Genomic DNA, 20,001 nt, shown 5'->3' on the forward strand with positions numbered 1-20,001 from the left:
GCGTTCTGGTATTGTTAGCTATTTTCCAGAAAATCTTTAAGTTTTTCTTTCCATACTATTTGTGATTTGCCTGTCTGCTTGAAAATGTGACTAGGATAGAACTTCTGGTGAAAAACCTAAGCTCCACCTTGGTTAGGATGCAATTGTATTATTCTTACATCTTAAGTACCTCATTTCCTCCTTTATTTTATGCATCAAAACTATAAAAAATTATGGAGACAAAGGATTTTCCAGTTCACCTGTGGTTTGTTCTAAAATTTAAGCATAGTTTATGTAGTACATGGGTGTTTTTTCAGTCTACTTTGCTAGAGGTGCATGCTGTCTGCAGTTCTTTACTTCCATTCATTGCTCAAGGTCAGTTAAATGGTGTTATTGCCTTGGTTGTGGTACACAGGAAAAATATAGCCTATATTTGGAGGTAAGACTATAGTGAAAGAAGTATGGACTTTGGATTAGAATTGACTTAAATTTAATCCTGGTTGTTGCTATTTTACCCTGGCAAGATACCTAACATCACTAAATTTTTAAGGAACACCTGTATAAATAGAGTATAATTATATCAAACTTGCAGGTCTGTTTGAGAATTAAAAGAAGTAACACTTTAATCAGGCTTCCCAGGTGGTTCAGTGGTAAAGATTCCACCAACCAATGCAGGAGACACAAGAGATGACGGTTTGATCCCTGGATTGTGAATATCCCCTGGAGTAGAAAATAGTAACCCAGTCCATTATTCTCATCTGGAAAATTCCGTGGATAGAGGAGCCTGGTAGGCTGCAGTCCATGGGGTCACAAAGAATCAGCTGCGACGGAGCACAAACACTTTAAAACATTTAGTGCTATTCCTAGTACTTAATCTTTACTCAATCAGTGCAGCTATTACTGTATACATTTATGTTTTAGAGATTACAAAGTACTTTTATATATTTTAAAAAGTACTCATTAAATCTTCAAATCACTTTCATAAAGGGAAAGACAAGGTTGGTTTTTTGTTTCGTTTTGTTTTGTTTTTCTGACCTTGCTGCATGGCATGTGGGATTTTAGTTCCACCAACCAGGGAACCTGTGCCCGCTACATTGGAAGCACAGTCTTAACCACTGAACTGCGCAGAAAAGTGCCTTGTTTGTTTGTTTTTTTTTAATATTTTTAAATGAGGAACTAAAGCTTAGCAATAGGCTAGTGCCATGGAAAGGATTCAATAAGGCATAGAATTTCCGGATGCTGCTCTAGCCTTCTTAAAAAAGATGGAGCCTTTGGGAGGTGGGTGTGGCAAAGTAAGCTCTGAGTTTAGTCACCTTTGACATTGTCTTACTTCCAGTCTAACCTTAACCTGCAGCAGAACCAGATAGCTGAGAAAATTATGAAACTACAGACCTTGCCCCAGGGAAAGGTATGGGGTAAGTCATGACAAAGTACAGAGTTGATCTATTAACTAACAGTGTTATAACTGTGTCCCAAGTTATAATTAGAAATCAAATGTGTATCAACCACATTATTCTTTTACGTACACTTCAAAATACTTATAAAAGTTTACTTTCATGTATATGTATGCATGTATGTGTCTATATATATATAAGATGGCAAAAAATAGCAGAAGCAGTGTCATTAACCTTTAGGGTAGTATGAATTTTATAGTGTGTATCTTGTTTTCAGAAATAAAGACTAGCTTTAAGCATAGAAAAAAACTTGCTTTTTATTTTGTTCTTTAAAGAGACATTTTTAAAATCACACAGTAAAAGTTTTTTTACAGGCTTAGAGAAAAGGGTCATGCTATGGATAGAAGGCATTTAAATAAAATACAGGCTATACAAGGCATCTAAAAACAGCTTTAATTTTGAAAACTTGTATAAGAGACTATAATATCAAACATGAGATTGAGATTTAAATTTTTCTAGACAATGTAGGATTATCAGACTTTTGTTTTCTTCAAAAGTAAAAGTATAGCGCAATTGCTCCCATAAAACCAGGAACTATTTGGGAGAGAAAAGATGAGAAGTTTACATTTAAACGAGTTGATATCCCAGTGTTCATCACAGCACTGTTTACAATAGCCAGGACAGACGAATGCTGCTGACATTTGTCAGCAGACGAATGGATAAGAAAGCTGTGGTACATATACACAATGGAATATTACTCAGCTATTAAAAAGAATGCATTTGAATCAGTCCTAATGAGGTGGATGAAACTGGAGCCTATTATACAGAGCGAAGTATGTCAGAAAGAAAAACACCAATACAGTATATTAATGCATATATATGGAATTTAGAAAGATGGTAAAGATGACCCTATATGCGAGACAGCGAAAGAGACACAGATGTAAAGAACAGACTTTTGGACTCTGAGGGAGAAGGCGAGGGTGGGAAGATTTGAGAGAATAGCATTGAAACATGTATATTACCATATGTGAAATAGATCGCCAGTCCAGGTTGGATGCATGAGACAGGGTGCTCAGGGCTGGTGCACTGGGATGACCCTGAGGGGTGGGATGGGGAGGGAGGTGGGAGGGGGGTTCAGGATTGGAAACACATGTACACCCATGGCTGATTCATGTCAATGTATGGCAAAAACCGCCACAGTTTTGTAAAGTAATTAGCCTCCAATTAAAATAAAGAAAAGAACTGGGGTTGAAATGATTCACTACATATATTGAACACTAAATTTAACCTTGGAAATGCCTTTGTGAATTTTTTTAATGAGATAATAAAACAGTTCCTGGTAATTAAGAAATCAGTAATTTTGTTTGGAACTTATAAGAGAGGCATGTGGTATCTTTATGTATTTGACACCTGTCTGGATGAATGAACAGAAATAATGTCCCTTTTACATAATCCCATGTCAAGTGCATGCCTTGCTAAGTAAAGCAAGGGTCAGACTCCAACCTCCACTTCTGCTTCTTCAAGTAATAGTGGCTAAAAATATGTTTCCATCTTGGAGAGAAAGAACATTAAATTTGGGCACTGTATAAAGTTGGTCTAGTGTAATAGTGAAGAAATACGAGTGCATTTGTCATGCATGTAAGAAAGAAAGACAAAACAGGAGGTGGAAAAGAGAAAAGGCCAACAAAGTGCTCATTTTGTTGTTTTTCCTGAGGCTGTAGGTATCCTCCTGTCTTCCTGGACTTCCCATCTCTTTTAGGAAGAAAAGAGGAAAGGGAAAAGTGGGGGGAGAGGATCGAGTTTTTATTCTCAGCTAGCTTCTCATTCTTTATTACCCATAAGACAAGGAAATAAAGAGTCTCTTGTTGAGGGCGAAAGAGGAGAGTGGAAAAGCTGGCTTAAAACTCGGTGTTCAAAATCATGGCATCCAGTCCCGTCACTTCATGGCAAATAGATGGAGACAAAAGTGGAAACAGTGACAGATTGTATTTTCTTGGGCTCCAAAATCACTGCAGCTGCTGAATGCAGCCATGAATTTAAAAGACACTTGCTTCTTGGAAGAAAAGTTATGACAAACCTAGACAGTGTATTAAAAAGCAAAGACATCACTTTGCTGACAAAGGTCTCTATAGTCAAAGCTATGGTTTTTCCAGTAATCATGTATAGATATGAGAGTTGGAAGGTTGAGCGCCAAAGAATTTATGCCTTCGAACTGTGATGCTGGAGAAGACTCTTGAAAGCCCCTTGGACAGCAAGGAGATCAAACCAGTCAATCCTAAAGGAAGTCAGTCCTGCCTGAATATTCATTGGAAGGGCTGATGCCAAAGCTGAAGCTCCAGTACTCTGGCCACCTGATGCAAAGAGCCAACTCATTGGAAAAGTCCCTGATGCTGGGGAAGATTGAAGGCAGGAGGAGAAGAGGGCAACAGAGCATGAGACGTTGGATGGCATCACTGACTCAATGGACATGAGTTTGAGCAAACTTCAGGAGATGGTGAAGGACAGGGAAGCCTGGCATGCTGCTGTCCATGGGGTCACAAAGAGACACAAGTGAGTGAACAACAACAAGAAGACTTACTTCAGTATTTGCAGAACTTTCCTCATTTGCAAACATATTGGGATGTATTGCTCTTGAAGGTAAGGACATTTTGGGTGTATTTTGCAAATGAAAGAAGGCACAAAGAGATCCCAGGAATTTCCCAGGTCACCCTATTTTTTGGAATAAAACGAAGATTTCAACTCTAGTAGTAGAAAAACCCCAGGACGGTTTGTCAGCGAAAGCTGAGATTTCTTTTTATAACACTTTATGCCCCCAATGAATTACTCTTTTTCTTTTTTTTAGATTTATCTACCAATAAAAAGTATTGTGAAAGGAGATTCTTGTAATCTGTCAACATGATTGGAAGCCTAAGATAGTCCATAGAATGTGCTAACATACACATTTCTCTAAAAAAAAAAAAAGAGTGAGGAAAAAGATGCTAATATTAAGATTTTTCATATTTTTGAAAATACTAAGATCAAAAGATAACTGAGACCTGCAGTGTTGCTTTCTAAATTTATGTGGGGCCCTGCTGGTTGCTTTTTAGAAGGAGAGGATGCTTGATTAGTGTTAACACTAGGAAGCTGAAAACCTGTCAAGCTTTACATAAAAAATTTGTTGCCTATGCCTATTTCCTGTTACAGTTTTGACATTGTGTCAGCATTTATTATACTTAGGTAATATAAAAAACATTGCTCCCTAAACTCGCCACTATTCTTAAACAAAACAAAAATATATTTTATGGAATTTTTCCTTAAGAAATCACTCTTTTCTTTGCTCTCTCATTCTTTGCAACCAGAATATACAACTCCTCGTAAGCTTGTTTCTAATCAACACAGATTCAGAGCATCCACTGAAGGAAACAATTAAAACATAACACTAGCTGATATATTCTAGAAACAGAAAGGTATAGAATCAAGTCCCCAAGTCTGCTGCAGTTTCCAATTTACAAGACCTTCCATCTTCCATGTTATTTTGTGAATTTCCCAAACACATTCCTGCCTCAGACCCTCTGCATTTAATGTTTCCTGGAACACTGTTTTAAAGATATGTACATAAGTCATGTCCTCAGTTTTTTTTAACTCTCTGCTTCAGTGCCACCTTATCAGAGAGAATTTCTCTTAGTCTACCATTTAAAACAACTTCCCCCAACCTCCATCTAACCACCATCTTAGTACCCTGCATTGTTTTTCTTCTTTCTCATCTCCAACTACAGTGAGCTCCATGAAAGCAGGGACCTAATCTGTTTTATGTACTGCATTATCTCCTAGATCATATGTGATACATAAAAATATTTTTATATATATTTGCTGAATATAAAAAAAGACCCTTAAGGCCAGTTCTTGGTGCCTGGTTTTAAAAGTACTAATGATAATTTATTATGTCCCCATAAGAAAGCCATCAAGGTCTAGATACCTTTCAGTTAGGGATTAGATTTGTTCAGAAGAAAGGCACAAGACCACTGGGTTGTAGGAAAAGAGATTTTGGCTGAAAGAAAGAACTGGATAATAATTGTGGTCATCTGAAAAGTATTTTATGTATCTTTCTGTAGATTATACAGAGTGTATGACCCCTATGGGGATAATTGTACAGGAAGTTTAAGCATTTTATGCAAATTATTTTATAATGACATCAGTTCTTTAAAGTGTATGATTCTGTATTGACTCAAAAATTAATAATTGAGCTTGGTTCTTCTGCACAATGCTGACATACAGATGTATCTATGTGTTAACATCCTGAATCAGGGATTGGCAAATTGTGCCTGCTGGGTCAAATTTGACCCATCACCTCTTTTTGTAAATAAGATTTTAGTCGAACACAGCCCTATCATTTACATATTGTCTGTGTCTTCTTTAAAAAATGTAATGGCACATTTGAGTAGTTGTAACAGATGATATAGGCTCCCCAAGTGGTGCTGGTGGTAAAGAACCCACCTGCCAATGAAGGAGACAATAGAAGCGAGTTCAGTCCCTGGGTCAGGAAGATCCCCTGGAGGAGGAAATGGCAACCCACTCCAGTATTCTTGCCTGGAGAATTCCATGGACAGAGGAGCCTGGTGGTACAGTCCCTGGGGTCACAACGAGTCGGACACATCTGAGCGACTAACACAGTGTATATTGAAATATTTTAAAAGAGGGGAAGATTCCACTGGATTAGTAAATTAGAAAAATAAAATGTTTGCTTATTTGTAAAATTCCCTGGGCATCTTTTATTTTGGTCAGTAACAAGGAGTCAGACACAGATCTCAAAGAACAGATACTACTGAAGCAACCAAGCACGCACACAGGCAACAGAGATTATACGACCCATGAAGTCTGAAATATTTACTGTGTGGCCCTTGACAGAAGTGTGCCAATCTCTGCCCTTAACCAATTAATTGCAAAATATAATCCAAGGAAATGTATCTCTATTCAGTCTCCCAAGTACCAATACCACTACTATCATTTCCTCCTTTTTCTTCTCTTTTTTTCCTCATTATTCCTCTTCATCATTATCATCAACTGTAGTATCTGTGAAGATCCAACCATAATAATACGAACCTCTGAATATTTGAATCGAGGGAATTTAATGCAAAGGATTGGCTACATGAATAATGGAAGAGGCTGACAAGCCCATAGATCAGCATCAGCAGAAAGATACCACCCCTCCTACCAGAGAAACAGGAAGGAGGTAGTTTTATTACATGCTAGAGACTGAAATCGCACAGCTGAATCTGGAACCATAGGATTGAGGGTAAGGGTGGCTATTTGATGTTGAAGCCACAAAAGTACTCTGCTTCTGCCTAAGATGCTGCCGGAGGTAGAGAAGAAATGAAATACCCTGGCTTCTCCCACTAGTGCCTTCCAGTGCCTGAACTCAACTAGAAGTCAACTGACAGAATCCTATGAAATAGAGCCTGCAGATTTGTTCCCCTGAAATAAAGAGCAGACCAACAGGAGGGTGAGGAATGAGTCTTAAGGATGCCTAGACCAAAGATCACGCAACTGCTAGTAGTTATTGAGTGCTACCACCATCAGGTAGCAAGCGCCAGGAGTTGGTGATGGACACAGAAGCCTGGCGTGCTGCAGTCCGTGGGGTCGCAAAGAGTTGGACACGACTGAGCGACTGAACTGAACTGAGCCACTGCCAGGTACAGAACTAAACAGTTTACATAAATCCTCACCTACAGAGTAAATACTAGTATTATCCCTAGATTATAGATGAGACCTGGAAAGTTAAGTACATTGCTGAAGGCGGTAAATGAAATAAATCAGTTAGAATCAAATCTAAGTCTGTCAGTCTTCTGTCTGAAAATTCATATTTTAACCCTCTCATTTTATAAATAAGAAAAAAGTAGTTGAAGCAGATAAACTTGCAGCTGGTGAAGACAAGGCTAGGTCTAGAACCCAAGTTACTCCTATTAGGTTTTTGTACATTGTAAGAGCTAAAAACCTATGTTGTTATTGTAGCATTTATAGAGTCCAGTGGAAGCCCCCACTCAGATGAAGGAAGTGTCTTTGCACATTGAAACTATTACTAAGCAGACTGTAATAAAATATAATTTACTCAGTTGTAAATTGGGATTTCTAATTACAACCACCTCAAGAGTGGTGAGAGAACTTATAATAGATCTAGAGACCTGTGAACAGTGTGCCATGGAATAGGTACTTACTAAATGCTTAGAAAAACATAAGTATGTGTTGTTACTGTTAATATTTTTATTATGCTGACCCTGGGAGGGGTTATCACAAGAAAAGAATAGGTCAGAAATCTTATGAAATGTTATCCAAATATGTCATTAAACTAATATTCTTCTTTTGGACTTTTTACTTCTCTGCTGTTTAGGATAATAATTACAAGATGGTCAAGAATAGGATTTTTGTTTCTTTTTTGTTTTTTTTTGAAGTGAGTGTCCCTCAACTTCGTTTATTATTTCAGGGCTTTTTTTTTTTTTTAAACCAATTTTTATCTGTGAAATGTTAACTTATATGCTTCTATACAGTTCCTTTCTTTCATCCAGGATGGCCTTTATCCAACTATTCCCAAAATTGACCTTTTCTTTTCTTTCCCCATGGCTTTACTTGGCTTAATTCTTTTTTTTTTTTTTTTTTTTTTTGGCCATGCTGGGTCTTAGTTGTGGCACACGGGATCTTTTGTTGCAGCGTATGAGATCTAGTTTCCTGAACCTGGCTCCCCTGCATTGGGAACATGGAGTCTTAACCACTGGACCACAGAGAAGTCCTGGCTTCTTTCTTAATAGAAGTCTGTTTTCTTTCTTAAGCAGCTCAATTCCTATAATATTTTAATATTTTATAATGTTATAAAGAGTAACTATGTATGACACTTTTATTATAATTCTTATGATACACTCAAGATTTTCTTTCTCAACAAATATTTCCCTGATTCATTTGACACTTCAATCTTTCACCTATATACAGCACCTGTAGACAACATAATGCGCTATCATATACTTATTGCCTCAGATAGGATTATAGTTTTTCCATTTTTATATTTTACTCCAAATAGATTGAAAGACATGCCTGGATGAAGTTTTAGGTGGTTGAATACAAATTCTTAAGTATTGTGTGAAAACTTGTATTTCTTTTCTTTTCTTTCTTTTTTTTTTTTTTGTATTTCAAATTACTTGTGTTTTGTAAAATTGAGGATATTTTCTTTAAAACTAGTCTCACTGCATACAAAGCCACTGGTAACCTTGGTCATTTTCTGGGGTTTCCCGAAAATGTCTTGTAATGGGAAGCTTTTCTTTATTCCAAAAACTAGCACACCATGAAACAAAAGATGGTGGAAGCATATCATTCTAGTGTGGTGCATTGCAAAGCCTATGTGAATAGTTCTTTTATTTTTTTAAAGGGCAAATATGAAGGATAATTTGATAAGTAAAACCATTGGATTTAGCATTGCAGTGTCATATTTTAATGTGCAGAAAATATCTTACAATGCAAGGCTCATAACAGAATGTAGACCTGCTGCCACTACTTTCAGAATCTGAGGCTTTAAACTTGATATGGTGGAATTTCAAACCTCAGTATATAGCAAGTAATGATGACCTTGCACATGTTTGCACATTGTAGCCTTATTATTTTTTGCACTTGATTTAAAGGACATTTTCAATGTACTGATCTCAGAAAACTGTATCAAGGAAATGTAGAGATCTAAGAGAGGGTAGTAAAATGTCCTCAAAATGATCTCTGAGAATGTAACATATTTGTTCACAGTTGAGAATTTCATCTAATGACTTGTTTTGTTCTGTCACGTTTAAGGGAAATATTTTCTCCATCCCTGTTTCAAAAGCAATACTTAGTTTTTTAGATGCTACTGGTACAGAACTCTAAAAGATAAGTCAAATTAGGTCATATTTCCTCAACACTATGAGAAGTTATATTTTTAATTCTTTGTGAACTTTAAGTTTAGGATGGCCCTAAATAATGTGTAATTTGGAATCTAGACCTAGCTAGATTGGCAAGATTTTCTTCTCTAAAAAACTTAGGTAGAAAAAGCATTCCAATCTTTTAAAAACAAATAATCCTCTCTTCATTCTCTCAACATCCTTCTCTTCTCCAACAACCAACACATGTACATGCTTTGAAAATTTAGTATTTTATTTTCCGTGATGTTAATGGATTAAATGTAAATCTTAATAAGTCCAAATTCCTTGATTTAAAGGTGTTTAGACTTGAGGCCTAGGATTTTGCCCAGTTCATTCCACATCTCAAAATATGGTTTTTGTCAGGACTAGACAGTAAACAGCTATAGTAGTTGGGATCCAAACCACAACTAATAGTGCTGAATGTCATGTTACAAACCTGCCTCTTGATTTCTTAAAATAAAGAGCTGGGAGCAGTTGTGGCAACTGGACTTTTCAAATACTGTTACCAAAAAGGATTTTGTGTTTTAGTTTCTTCACCTAGTTTTTACCTCTGTTTATAAGGAGATACCTAATTGATTGATTGCAAAGTGGACTGTGACATGCATCTGAGTGTAAAGTTATATGGAAACTGTCTAACACTTAACTTTGTTTAAATTACTTCAGTTATTTCTTCTGTGGCTAAGATTACAATTCAGACACTTCAGTCAGAATACTGGTTGTAAAACAGTAAAGCAAATGCCAGAATTATAGCCCAAGAATAAGGGAGTGAGCTAATGTGTTGGGAGTTCAGACATTTTTAATTATAGGGGCATTGTCCCTTGGTTTTGGTATTTTTCAACAATTATGCTATTTATTATTTTATTTTATTTTAGCCATGTCCTTTGGGGGCCCGAGATTTTCGAGAGAAACAATGTGCAGACTTTGACAATATGCCTTTCCGTGGAAAGTATTATAACTGGAAACCCTATACTGGAGGTAATGTATAACCTGGCAGAGTTTTCATTATGCTTGAGAGCTTTGCAAATATAAGAGAATATATAAATACATACAAACATACCCATACATTCGTATACAGACTAGTAAAAATTAATGTTTACAAATCAAAGCAGGAAAGTGCTCTAGTACTAAAAAGGTCTCCTGTTTTATTAATAGTTTCCCTGTAGTAAAGTTAATATGTTAGTACAAATGATCAGAAATCATTTTTTAAAACCTAATTCTATTTAGATACAGAGTTCCTAGAAAGGGTGTAAATTCAAATATTTCTGAATTCTTGAGACTTCCTTGAGGTGTATAGACATTATAATAATTTATAATTATCAAATATTTGGAATTGTCACCCTGATATAAATCAGCTCAAAAGAAGCTAAGAAAATGTGTTTCTCTCTTGGCCAAAGGCCAAGAATCTTTTTTTTTCTTTTAATGTTGGCTATTATTTTTATTGTTATTTTTATTATTAATCCAGTCCTTTGAATGGAAGGCCAAGGATCTTTACACAGGTGATTATTGTTCTTTTTTAGGGAAACATGTTTTGCTCTAATTTAGGCAAGCATCAGACACTAATTGTTCAAGTTTTCTTATGCTCCCAAAGCACAAACTAAAATTTGTTCAAATTTTCTCTTAGAAAAATAAAATGTACTCTTTAAAAAAACTTTTATTTATTGTTTTTCCAACATCTTACTTTTTTTTTCTCTTGGCTATACCATGCAGCTAGGGGATTTTAGTTCCTCAAGCAGGGATTGAACTCAGGCCCCAGCAAGTGGGAGTGCTGAGTCCTAACCACTAGACCGCCAGGAAATTCCCTCAGCATCCTACTCTGAAAACTTTCCAACACAGAGCAATGTTAAAATAATTTTTCAGTGACAACTGTATATGCCCCACCAAGATTCTATCATTAATATTTTAATATACTTATTACATGTCTAGTCATCACTTTATCCATTCATTAATTTATTCTGTTTTTCAGGTGCATTTCAAAGTAAATTATAGTCATCAGTATACTTTCCTCTCTAAATACTTCAGCATGCATAAGATTAACTGCAGTTCAATATTTATTTTTCTTTTGAGGGAAGGTTATGTACAATGAAGCACACAGATCTTAACCTACCTAACTGTACTTTCCCTGAGTTTTGACAAACATGTGCACCTATAAAACCTTACTGAGTTATAGAACTTTACCATTGCCTCCAAAATTCTCATAGTCTTCATCCTTCTTATTCAGCAACTGGCTCCACCTACTTACAAGAGACAACCAGTTCTAACTTTTTTCCCCCTATCAATTAGTTTTGTCTGTTACAGAACTTTGTGTAAATAAAATCATGCCATATTTACTCTCATGTAAGGCTTCTCCAAGCCTGATGTTTTTGAGATCCATCCATATCATTGCAAATGTAATTAGTTCATTCTTTTTTATTGCTGAGCAGTATTCCATTGTACTAACCAGTTTGTTTTTCCATTCTGCTATTGATGGAAACCTGTATTGTTTCTAGTTTTCAGCTGCTATCAATAAGCTGCTGTAAACATTTGTGTATGTCTTCTTATGGGCATAGTTTTCATTTTTCTTAGGTAAATATTTAGGGGTAGAATTGCTAGGCCATAGGATAGCTGTGAGTTTAGTTTTAAAAGAAACTTGCAGATGTTTTTCCAAAGTACTGTACCAAGCACTCTCCTACCAGCAATGTATGAGAGTTCTGTTTGCTCCTCACGCTTGCCAGCATTTGGTGTTCGCAGTCTTCTTTTGGGTCTATTATAATGTTGTCTCAATGAAGTTTTAATTTGCGTTTTCTGACTCTTCAATGTGTTGAGCACATTTTCATGTGCTTATTGAGCATTTCTATATCTTCTCTTATAAAATGTTTGTTCGAACCCTTTGCTTATTTTTAAATTGGATGTTTATCTTTTTATTTTCAAGTGGTTCATTTATAAATTTTATAAGTATTTTCTCATAGCTTAGGAGAAAATATTTCTTTATTTTTACTTTACTTTTCATTATGTTTCAAATAATATTTTGGATGAATATAAGATTTTAATTTTGATGACCTAATTTTTCAGCTTTTAAACATTTTATAGTCATTGTGTTCTCTGTCCTGTCCTAGAAATCTTTGCCTCCCTTAACTCAGAAAGATATTTTCTTATGTTTTCTTTTAAAACCTTATGTTTTTGGTCTTTAGATCAACAGTCTAAAAATAATTTGGGGGTATGATATATATTTGTAGTATATTTACAGACTCTATTTTGTTTCATTGATGTATTTGTCAGTCCTATCCTGGTGTCATACTGACTTAATTACTTTAACTGTATAGTCTTGAACATAGGTAGTATAAGCTTCTCCTACTTGGGTCTTTTTTTCAAGAGCTCTTTGGATATTCTAAGGGTTTTGCATTTCCACATAAGTTTTAGAGTCAGTTGTTAATTTTTACAGAAGAACATGTTGGACTTATGATTGTTGTCCTGTTGAATCTATGCATCAGTAGAGGGTGAACTACTATGCTAACTATTGAATTTTCCAGTTTATGAACATGGTATCTCTCCACATGTTTTACTTAACTTCTCTCAGCTGTGCTTTATAGTTTTAGGTTTAAGGTCATGCACATCTTCTAGTAAATCTTTTCCTGAGCAATTTATGATTTTGACAATATTGTAAATAAAGATTAAAAATTTTTCATTTTCAATAATTTGCTCTAATATATACAAATAAGATTGATTTTTATATATTAACTTACATATTCTGTGACCCTTCTAAATTTCCTTACAAGTTCTAATAGTTGTTTTGTAGATTGTTTAGAATTTTCTTGGTAAATAGTCATGCTATCTGGAGATAGGTACTATTTTTTTCCCAATCTTTTTGCCTTTTTATTTTATTTTCTTCCCTTAATTAACTGATTTGGCCCTTCAGTACAGTTTATGCATGTGTCAATTTTATGTGTTTTCTTCTTTATTCTGTTAATAGAGTGACTTAGTTGATAGATTTTATAATGCCAAACCAACATTTGCTTTTCACATTAAACCCCAGGTGTTGATGACCTTTTTTATATGTTATTGGGCTTAATAGCTTATATTTAATTAAGGATGTTTGCATCTATCTTCATAGGAATATTTATTTGTAAATTTTTTCTTCTCATGGTTTTGACAAGTTTTGGTGTCAAAGTTAATCTGGCTTCCAGAAATAGAATTCTTATTTACTTTGAAAGTGTTTGTAGGGTTGATAATATTTCCTCCTTAGAACAGATTTTACTAATTAAACCATCTAGGCTCAGTATTTTCTTTGTGAAAAGAATTTTTTTTTTAATTTTAAACTCAACTCCATTAATAGATACAGAGTTATTCACATTTTTTATTTTTATGTCAGTTTTTGAGTTTGTCTTCAGGAAATGTATGTTACTTCCATGTTGCCAATTTATTGGCAGAAAACTATCATAACATTCTCTTATTATCCTGTTTAATATCTGTAGGATCTGCAGTGATATATACTATTGTATTTCTGATATTGATAATATGTATCCTCTCTCTTTTTCTTGATCAGTCTTGCTTGAAGTTTATCAATTTTATTACTCTTTTCAAAGGAAAAAAGTTTTTATCCTTTTTTCTAATTAGTTTTTTGCTCTTATTATTATTTTGGTTGAGGGGTTTATTTTGCTATCTTGCATTCCCAAAATTCTATATATTTTTAGTTCCTTCAGTTAAAAATATTTTCTCATTTAAATTGTGATTTCTTCTTTGGCCCATGTATTATTTAAACCTATGTTATTTTTATTTCTAAATAATTTAAAATTTTCTAGATTTTTTGGTTATTGATGTATAATTTATTTATATTATGATCAGTAATAGTCTACATGATTTAAATTTTTAAAATTAGTCAAAATTTGTTTTATGATACAGCTTCTTGTCCAGTTTGATGAATGTTCTATGTATACTTGAAAAGGATGTATTTTCTCCAATTTTTGGATATTGTATTCTATATGATCATCATGTCAAGTTGACATAATATTGTTCAGGTCTTTTATATAATCCTTATGATTTTCTTTTGCTCTGGTTTTTTAATTAGTTCCTGAGAGAAGTGTCTTAAAATCTTCAAGTATTTTACGGCTTTTCTTTTTGTGTGTGGTTGAAGTTTTTGCTTCATGTATTTTGAATTGCTTTTATTAGATACATATACATTTGGGATTGTTTTGTCTTACTGTAGAAGTAAGTCTCTGAAATAGTTCACAGATTTAATCACTAGCATCTTGATAATTGTGTGCTTAGTAAATTAACCCTAAATTCATAATGAGCTTTAAATGAAGGTAACTGATAATGTGACCTTCCATTCAATCATCTTAAATCCCTTCTTGAAATAGTAACATTACCTCTTCTAAAAACCTATTGTAGTGGAGGAAGCTGAACACATCTTCAACAATAAAAGAAGAATAAATTTATTTGTATTATTATCATATAGCATAATGGGCTAAGGAATATACCATAGCATTTATATGTCCTGCCTATCAAATACTGCCTTACATAATTAATACTAAAATTGTATAAATAAAAGACTCAGGTTCTCTTTTTAAAACCTGATGCATGAAAGCTGTATTAAATTCCAAAGCATTGCAATAAAGAGATGGGGAAAGAACTATATTGGGTAGTAAGGAAAAAAATTCCCAGTAAGATCTGTGGAAATTTAGAGCAATTTTATTCACAAGAATCTTATAAAAATAAATATAATACCTTGATTATCAGTTCAGGAAGAAATTATTTTATTTATTACTTGTTATTTCTGTGCTTAGTACAGCAAAATGTATCATTAACCTAAGCCTAATAATAACATTATAAGTTATATAGAAGTTCTATAGCCTGTACACATTGAAAATGGAAGAAAACATGGAATTCAGCCAGAAGTTGTAAACTGGCAGTTCAGGAACCGTTTTTACTTATATACATGTTTTAAATTCCACAGTATTTTTGAAAACTTTAGATGAGTTGCCAAGAAGAGTTTATAGTTTTAAAATGTTTTTTATCTTCTCTTGAAAAAACAGAAGGTCTGGCAATATTGGGCCATCTTCTTACATGACAAACGTCAACAGTGATCTCCTCTAATGGATTGTTCTCTCTTATTGTCTCCTCTACTCAGCTGGCTTCTCTTTTACTTCACCCTGTAGAGATCTGGCTTCTACCTTCACTAAGACCTAGGCATGTCATCTTCCTGCCTAATTTTCTTGTTTAGAACTAGTCTTTTTTTATTTCAAAGATAAATTTTATAAGGTCATTATAATAATACCAAAGCAAGAGTTCAAAAGAAAGCATTTTAAAATAATTATGTATTTATTAATAGCTTTTTTATGTGTAGTTTTGAATAAAATAAATTCATATTTATTGCTGCTTTTCCAGTATACTGAGAAGTTATGATATGCACTCTTCTTATTTTTTAAATTGCTACTATTTATATCTATTTTTACCTGTTTCACATCAACCTTGAAAAATACATACAACCATTGAAATACAGATTTCAGTGACAAAATAAAAATGCTCGAGTTACTATATGCATTTATTCACAGTATAAAATTAGATTTTTATTTTTTTATTTTTTTTACATTTTTAATTAAAGTTTATTTTTAAGTTTTTATTCAGTTTATTTAAGCTAAAATACATATGATGCTATGCAATATTTCTTTAATTTATTGATCTCATAGAATTATTCAAATTTAATATATTTTTATCTTTGATTTACTGATCTCATAAGAATTTATCTCCATGCTAAAGCCATATTCATGGAATATATTTATTTATTTTTATGTTTTTAATTTTTACTTTTTGGCAGCACCAGGCGACAAGTGGGACCTTAGTCCTCCAACTTAACCTGCGCCCCCTACAGTGGAAGCACAGAGTCTTAACCTCCAGCTGTGAGGGAAGCCCCTGATATGTTTAAAGCAGGTTTAAGTTTAATTTTACAACTACCGTATCTCTGCCTGAAGTACCAGTTTTTGTATCATCTTCAGTAACAAGTGATATCATTTGCATAAATTTGTATTTGTCTTATGAGGTCATTCTCAAGGTCTTCTTAAACTTTTCTTTTTTTAGTTTTTAAAAATTGCTTTTATTTCCTCCATTTCTTTTCAATATTCACTTACCTCCACTATGATCCCTTTTGACCTGAAATATATTGAAAATATATATGGGAAATACCTGAAATTTTAAAACCATAATATTACTCAGCAGATCCTCCGTCAAGTTGCACAAGCAATGCAAATAAACATGAAATTTTAGCAAAGAAAGCAATAGAACAGAGAGTGATGTCTATATCAATCATAAATTTGCCATGGATAATATTGAATCACTGTTCCTTAGGAACACTCCATTTACTTTCGTCTCCTATCTCTCCATTTATTACTCTTCCAGGTGGGGTAAAACCTTGTGCGTTGAACTGCTTGGCTGAAGGTTACAATTTCTACACTGAACGCGCCCCTGCGGTGATTGATGGGACTCAGTGCAATGCGGATTCACTGGATATCTGTATCAATGGAGAATGCAAGGTTGCTCAGACTTTGAATCTCACTCCATTTTTGCTGGGGTTTTTGAGGCTGTTATCTTTTTTTTCTCAGATAGTAGCTCCTAATTAATACTGTGCTAATTTTTAATACAGAGTGCAGTATTTTGGACTCATTTGATTTTCTATAAGAAATGTACACAGTTAAAGGTAGAATTATCCATTCACAAGCACCTTGCAAATGTGATTTATTCTGGTGTTCTAGTTATAGGAATTGCTAGAGCTATGAAAATATTTTGGAATTTAATTTTCATTATTCCTATGTTCTGCTTATAAACAAGATGATAGCAAAAGAGAAGGAATGAGGATTCAATTCTTATTTGTATGGCCACTGTGTGTTCTCAATGAAAGAATATTTGATGTATTTCATAGCAAAATATTTCCTCAAAATGTAAAATAGCTATGCTCTTCTCATTTTGTCTTCTTTTGAAGCATTTATAGTGGTTTTCATTATAGAATTAGTCTTACCTTTTTAAAGCGTTTACTTCAGAGAATTAGCCAGACCAGTCAGTTGGAAATTGCAGGAGCAAATCCATGGTGTTTTCCTAGAACTGTGTATGAATCTTATCGTAAGAAAAGCCACAAAAGCCACTGTTCTCTTAACTTTTTTCCTTGTCTGCTTTTGTTTTACCTTAAAGATAAGCATAAACTGAATGCCAGAAACTGAGAAAGATAAGATTTAAAAACAAACAAAAACCACTGTCTACTTTAATTGATGTTATAATTTCTTGCAAATTCTGTCTTTATTAACTTGCCTCCGAATGTATCTTATGTATCAGATGATGCAGTGTGTGTGTGTGTGTGTGTGTATTTATGTATTTACTTGAAGAAAAACTTGTTTCTGGGATAGTATAAAAATGTTTTTCAGATAAAAAAGACCCTGGCACAGGTTTTATTCCGAGACTACATGCCTAATATTAATGGCTAAAAGACAAGTTACAAATAAAGTGCCCAAATATGCCAAAAATATAGATACAAACTGTATTTCTATGATTAAATGCAAAACAGAAAGGTAGACTTTCAGATTCTAAAATTACATGTTTACATCTTTTTCTTTATGATAATTTTATTCAGCTGATGGAAACAGGTATTCACTTGTAGGGATTTACCCAGGCACCAATTCCACAACTAGTCTTTGACACTAATACTAACAATTGGATATCCTTAAGGGTCAGTGGTTTAGAAAGGGCAAACCATAATGCTCAGTAAAGAGTCTTATTGTTATCACCCGTGTTGTATAGGACCATATGCCATTTTTTCTTAGTTAATTGAGGTTATAAATAAGAGCCCATTGCCAACAAATTACAATATTTTAAGAATTGAAGCATGGTATCTATAAATGAAGAAGAAATCTAGTCTAGAAATGTAGGTATACATTCCTGGGGAATCAGAATATTTTTCTTTCAAATTATATGTTGAGAAATGTTAGCTAGAATTACCAGAGAATGAAGGTAGAAGTGGTTCACATTTCCTGTTTAGTTTTCCTTTACTGGAAAAGCAAGTAGATAAGTAAGTTGTATTCATTTGATTAGTGGGTCCAAGAGTTCCTCTTTTTGGCGCACTGAATATTCTTCTCTGTTTTCAGCATGTAGGTTGTGATAATATTTTGGGATCCGATGCTAGGGAAGATAGATGTCGAGTCTGTGGAGGGGATGGAAGCACATGTGATGCCATTGAAGGGTTCTTCAATGATTCGTTGCCCAGAGGAGGTGAGTGTGTAGAAAGAACTCTTCCTCACACCTCTGGTGTACTTGAAATAGACAAATTACTTGATTTCCCCCTTATTTTAAAAATTTCTTTATTTAAGCAGACAGTGATTTCTCCCCAAATTGCTTTCAATCTTTTAAGTACTAAATGTGGCTTCAGATTAGTTATTTTAAGGAAATATTATTCCATTTCTACTTGGCTTCATTTAGTAATGTTTCTTTAAGATGGGAATTCCCATAGAGCCTGTGTTGAGGAAGAAAAAAAAAGGCATGAACCAATATTATATGTTTTGAGGCTTTAAAGATATTTTGAGATGATTTAGAGAAAAATAATACTCTAGATGTATTCATGAGCCCAAAGGGGAATTTACTCATTACTTATAATTTAATAAAGTGCATAGAAAGAATGGAAGAATAAGGAAACTTAACTGCTGAATGGTTACTAAACACTCATTTTCTGATGAAAGCTCCAGATGCTGCTTATTACTGGTAATCTTCTGTGTTCCAGGCTACATGGAAGTAGTGCAGATACCAAGAGGCTCTGTTCACATTGAAGTCAGAGAAGTTGCCATGTCAAAGAACTATATTGGTAAGTAGCATATTTTGCTAGATTTTAAATTTTAATGAGGAAAAGCAGCACAGTATCAGGAAGGAAAAGACATACAGCTTTGAGGTAGAACACTTTGATGTTAAAAAAGAAGTTGCACATGAAAGAACTAAACAAAAAATTAGCAGTTTACACCTTACTATTTACTGGTGGTTTGATTTTTAAAAAATAATTTGCATAAAATAAATAGTTCAGTTCATTTCTTTTTTATTGCCAAATAGCATTCCATTGTATGAATATACCATCATTTATTTATCCACTCATTTGTTGATGGATATTTGGGTCTTTGCTGTCTTCAACTATGATGAATAAAACTTCTTTGCACATTCTCAGACAAGCTATATATGGACATGTATTTTCATTTCTCCTGGATAAAAAGCCTAAGAGTGAAATATCTGGTCATGTGATAAATATATGTTTAACCTTTTAAGAATGCTTCCTGGTGGCTTGGCAGTAAAGAATCTGCCTGCCCATGGAGGAGACATGAGTTCAACCCCTGGATCTGGAATATTCCCTGGAAAAGGAAATGGCAATCCACCCTAGTATTTTTGCCTGGAAAATCCCATTGTCAGAGGAACCTGGCAGGCTATAATGAGGTCACGAAAGAGTTGGACATGACTTAGTGACTAAACAAAAACAAATGAGAAAACCTTATAAGAAATTGATTGAATTAACTGTTTTAAAAGTGATTGTATCATTTATATTCCCACCAGGAATGTAAAAGAGTTCCAGTTGTTCTACGTCCTCATCAATTCTTGGCATTGTCAGTCTTTTTAACTGTACCCATAGAGATATTTTTTGTGTGTGAAGTACCTAAACAAATATTTTACCTATTTACTTTTTTAAAATTTATGAAGTTGTAAGTTATTTATAAATACTAGTTATAAATCCC

General features: G+C 33.9%; 1 protein-coding gene across 9 annotated transcripts in view; it reads left to right on the forward strand.

Annotated features, from left to right (window-relative positions):
- Positions 1-20,001, forward strand: part of ADAMTS6 (ADAM metallopeptidase with thrombospondin type 1 motif 6) — a 283,064-nt gene that overhangs the window by 191,733 nt on the left and 71,330 nt on the right. For all 9 annotated transcript variants that reach the window (XR_006273340.1, XR_006273341.1, XR_006273338.1 and 6 more), the window contains 4 exons: positions 10,153-10,255; positions 16,649-16,782; positions 18,382-18,505; positions 19,011-19,091. Coding sequence is in view for 5 of the 9 variants with exons in the window: in XM_043488472.1 (XP_043344407.1) it covers positions 10,153-10,255; positions 16,649-16,782; positions 18,382-18,505; positions 19,011-19,091 (442 nt within the window). In the remaining 4 variants the exon portion in view is untranslated. The remainder of the gene's footprint in view (positions 1-10,152; positions 10,256-16,648; positions 16,783-18,381; positions 18,506-19,010; positions 19,092-20,001) is intronic.

This window comes from Cervus canadensis, chromosome 16, assembly GCF_019320065.1.
Source record: "Cervus canadensis isolate Bull #8, Minnesota chromosome 16, ASM1932006v1, whole genome shotgun sequence".
NCBI lineage: Eukaryota > Metazoa > Chordata > Mammalia > Artiodactyla > Cervidae > Cervus > Cervus canadensis.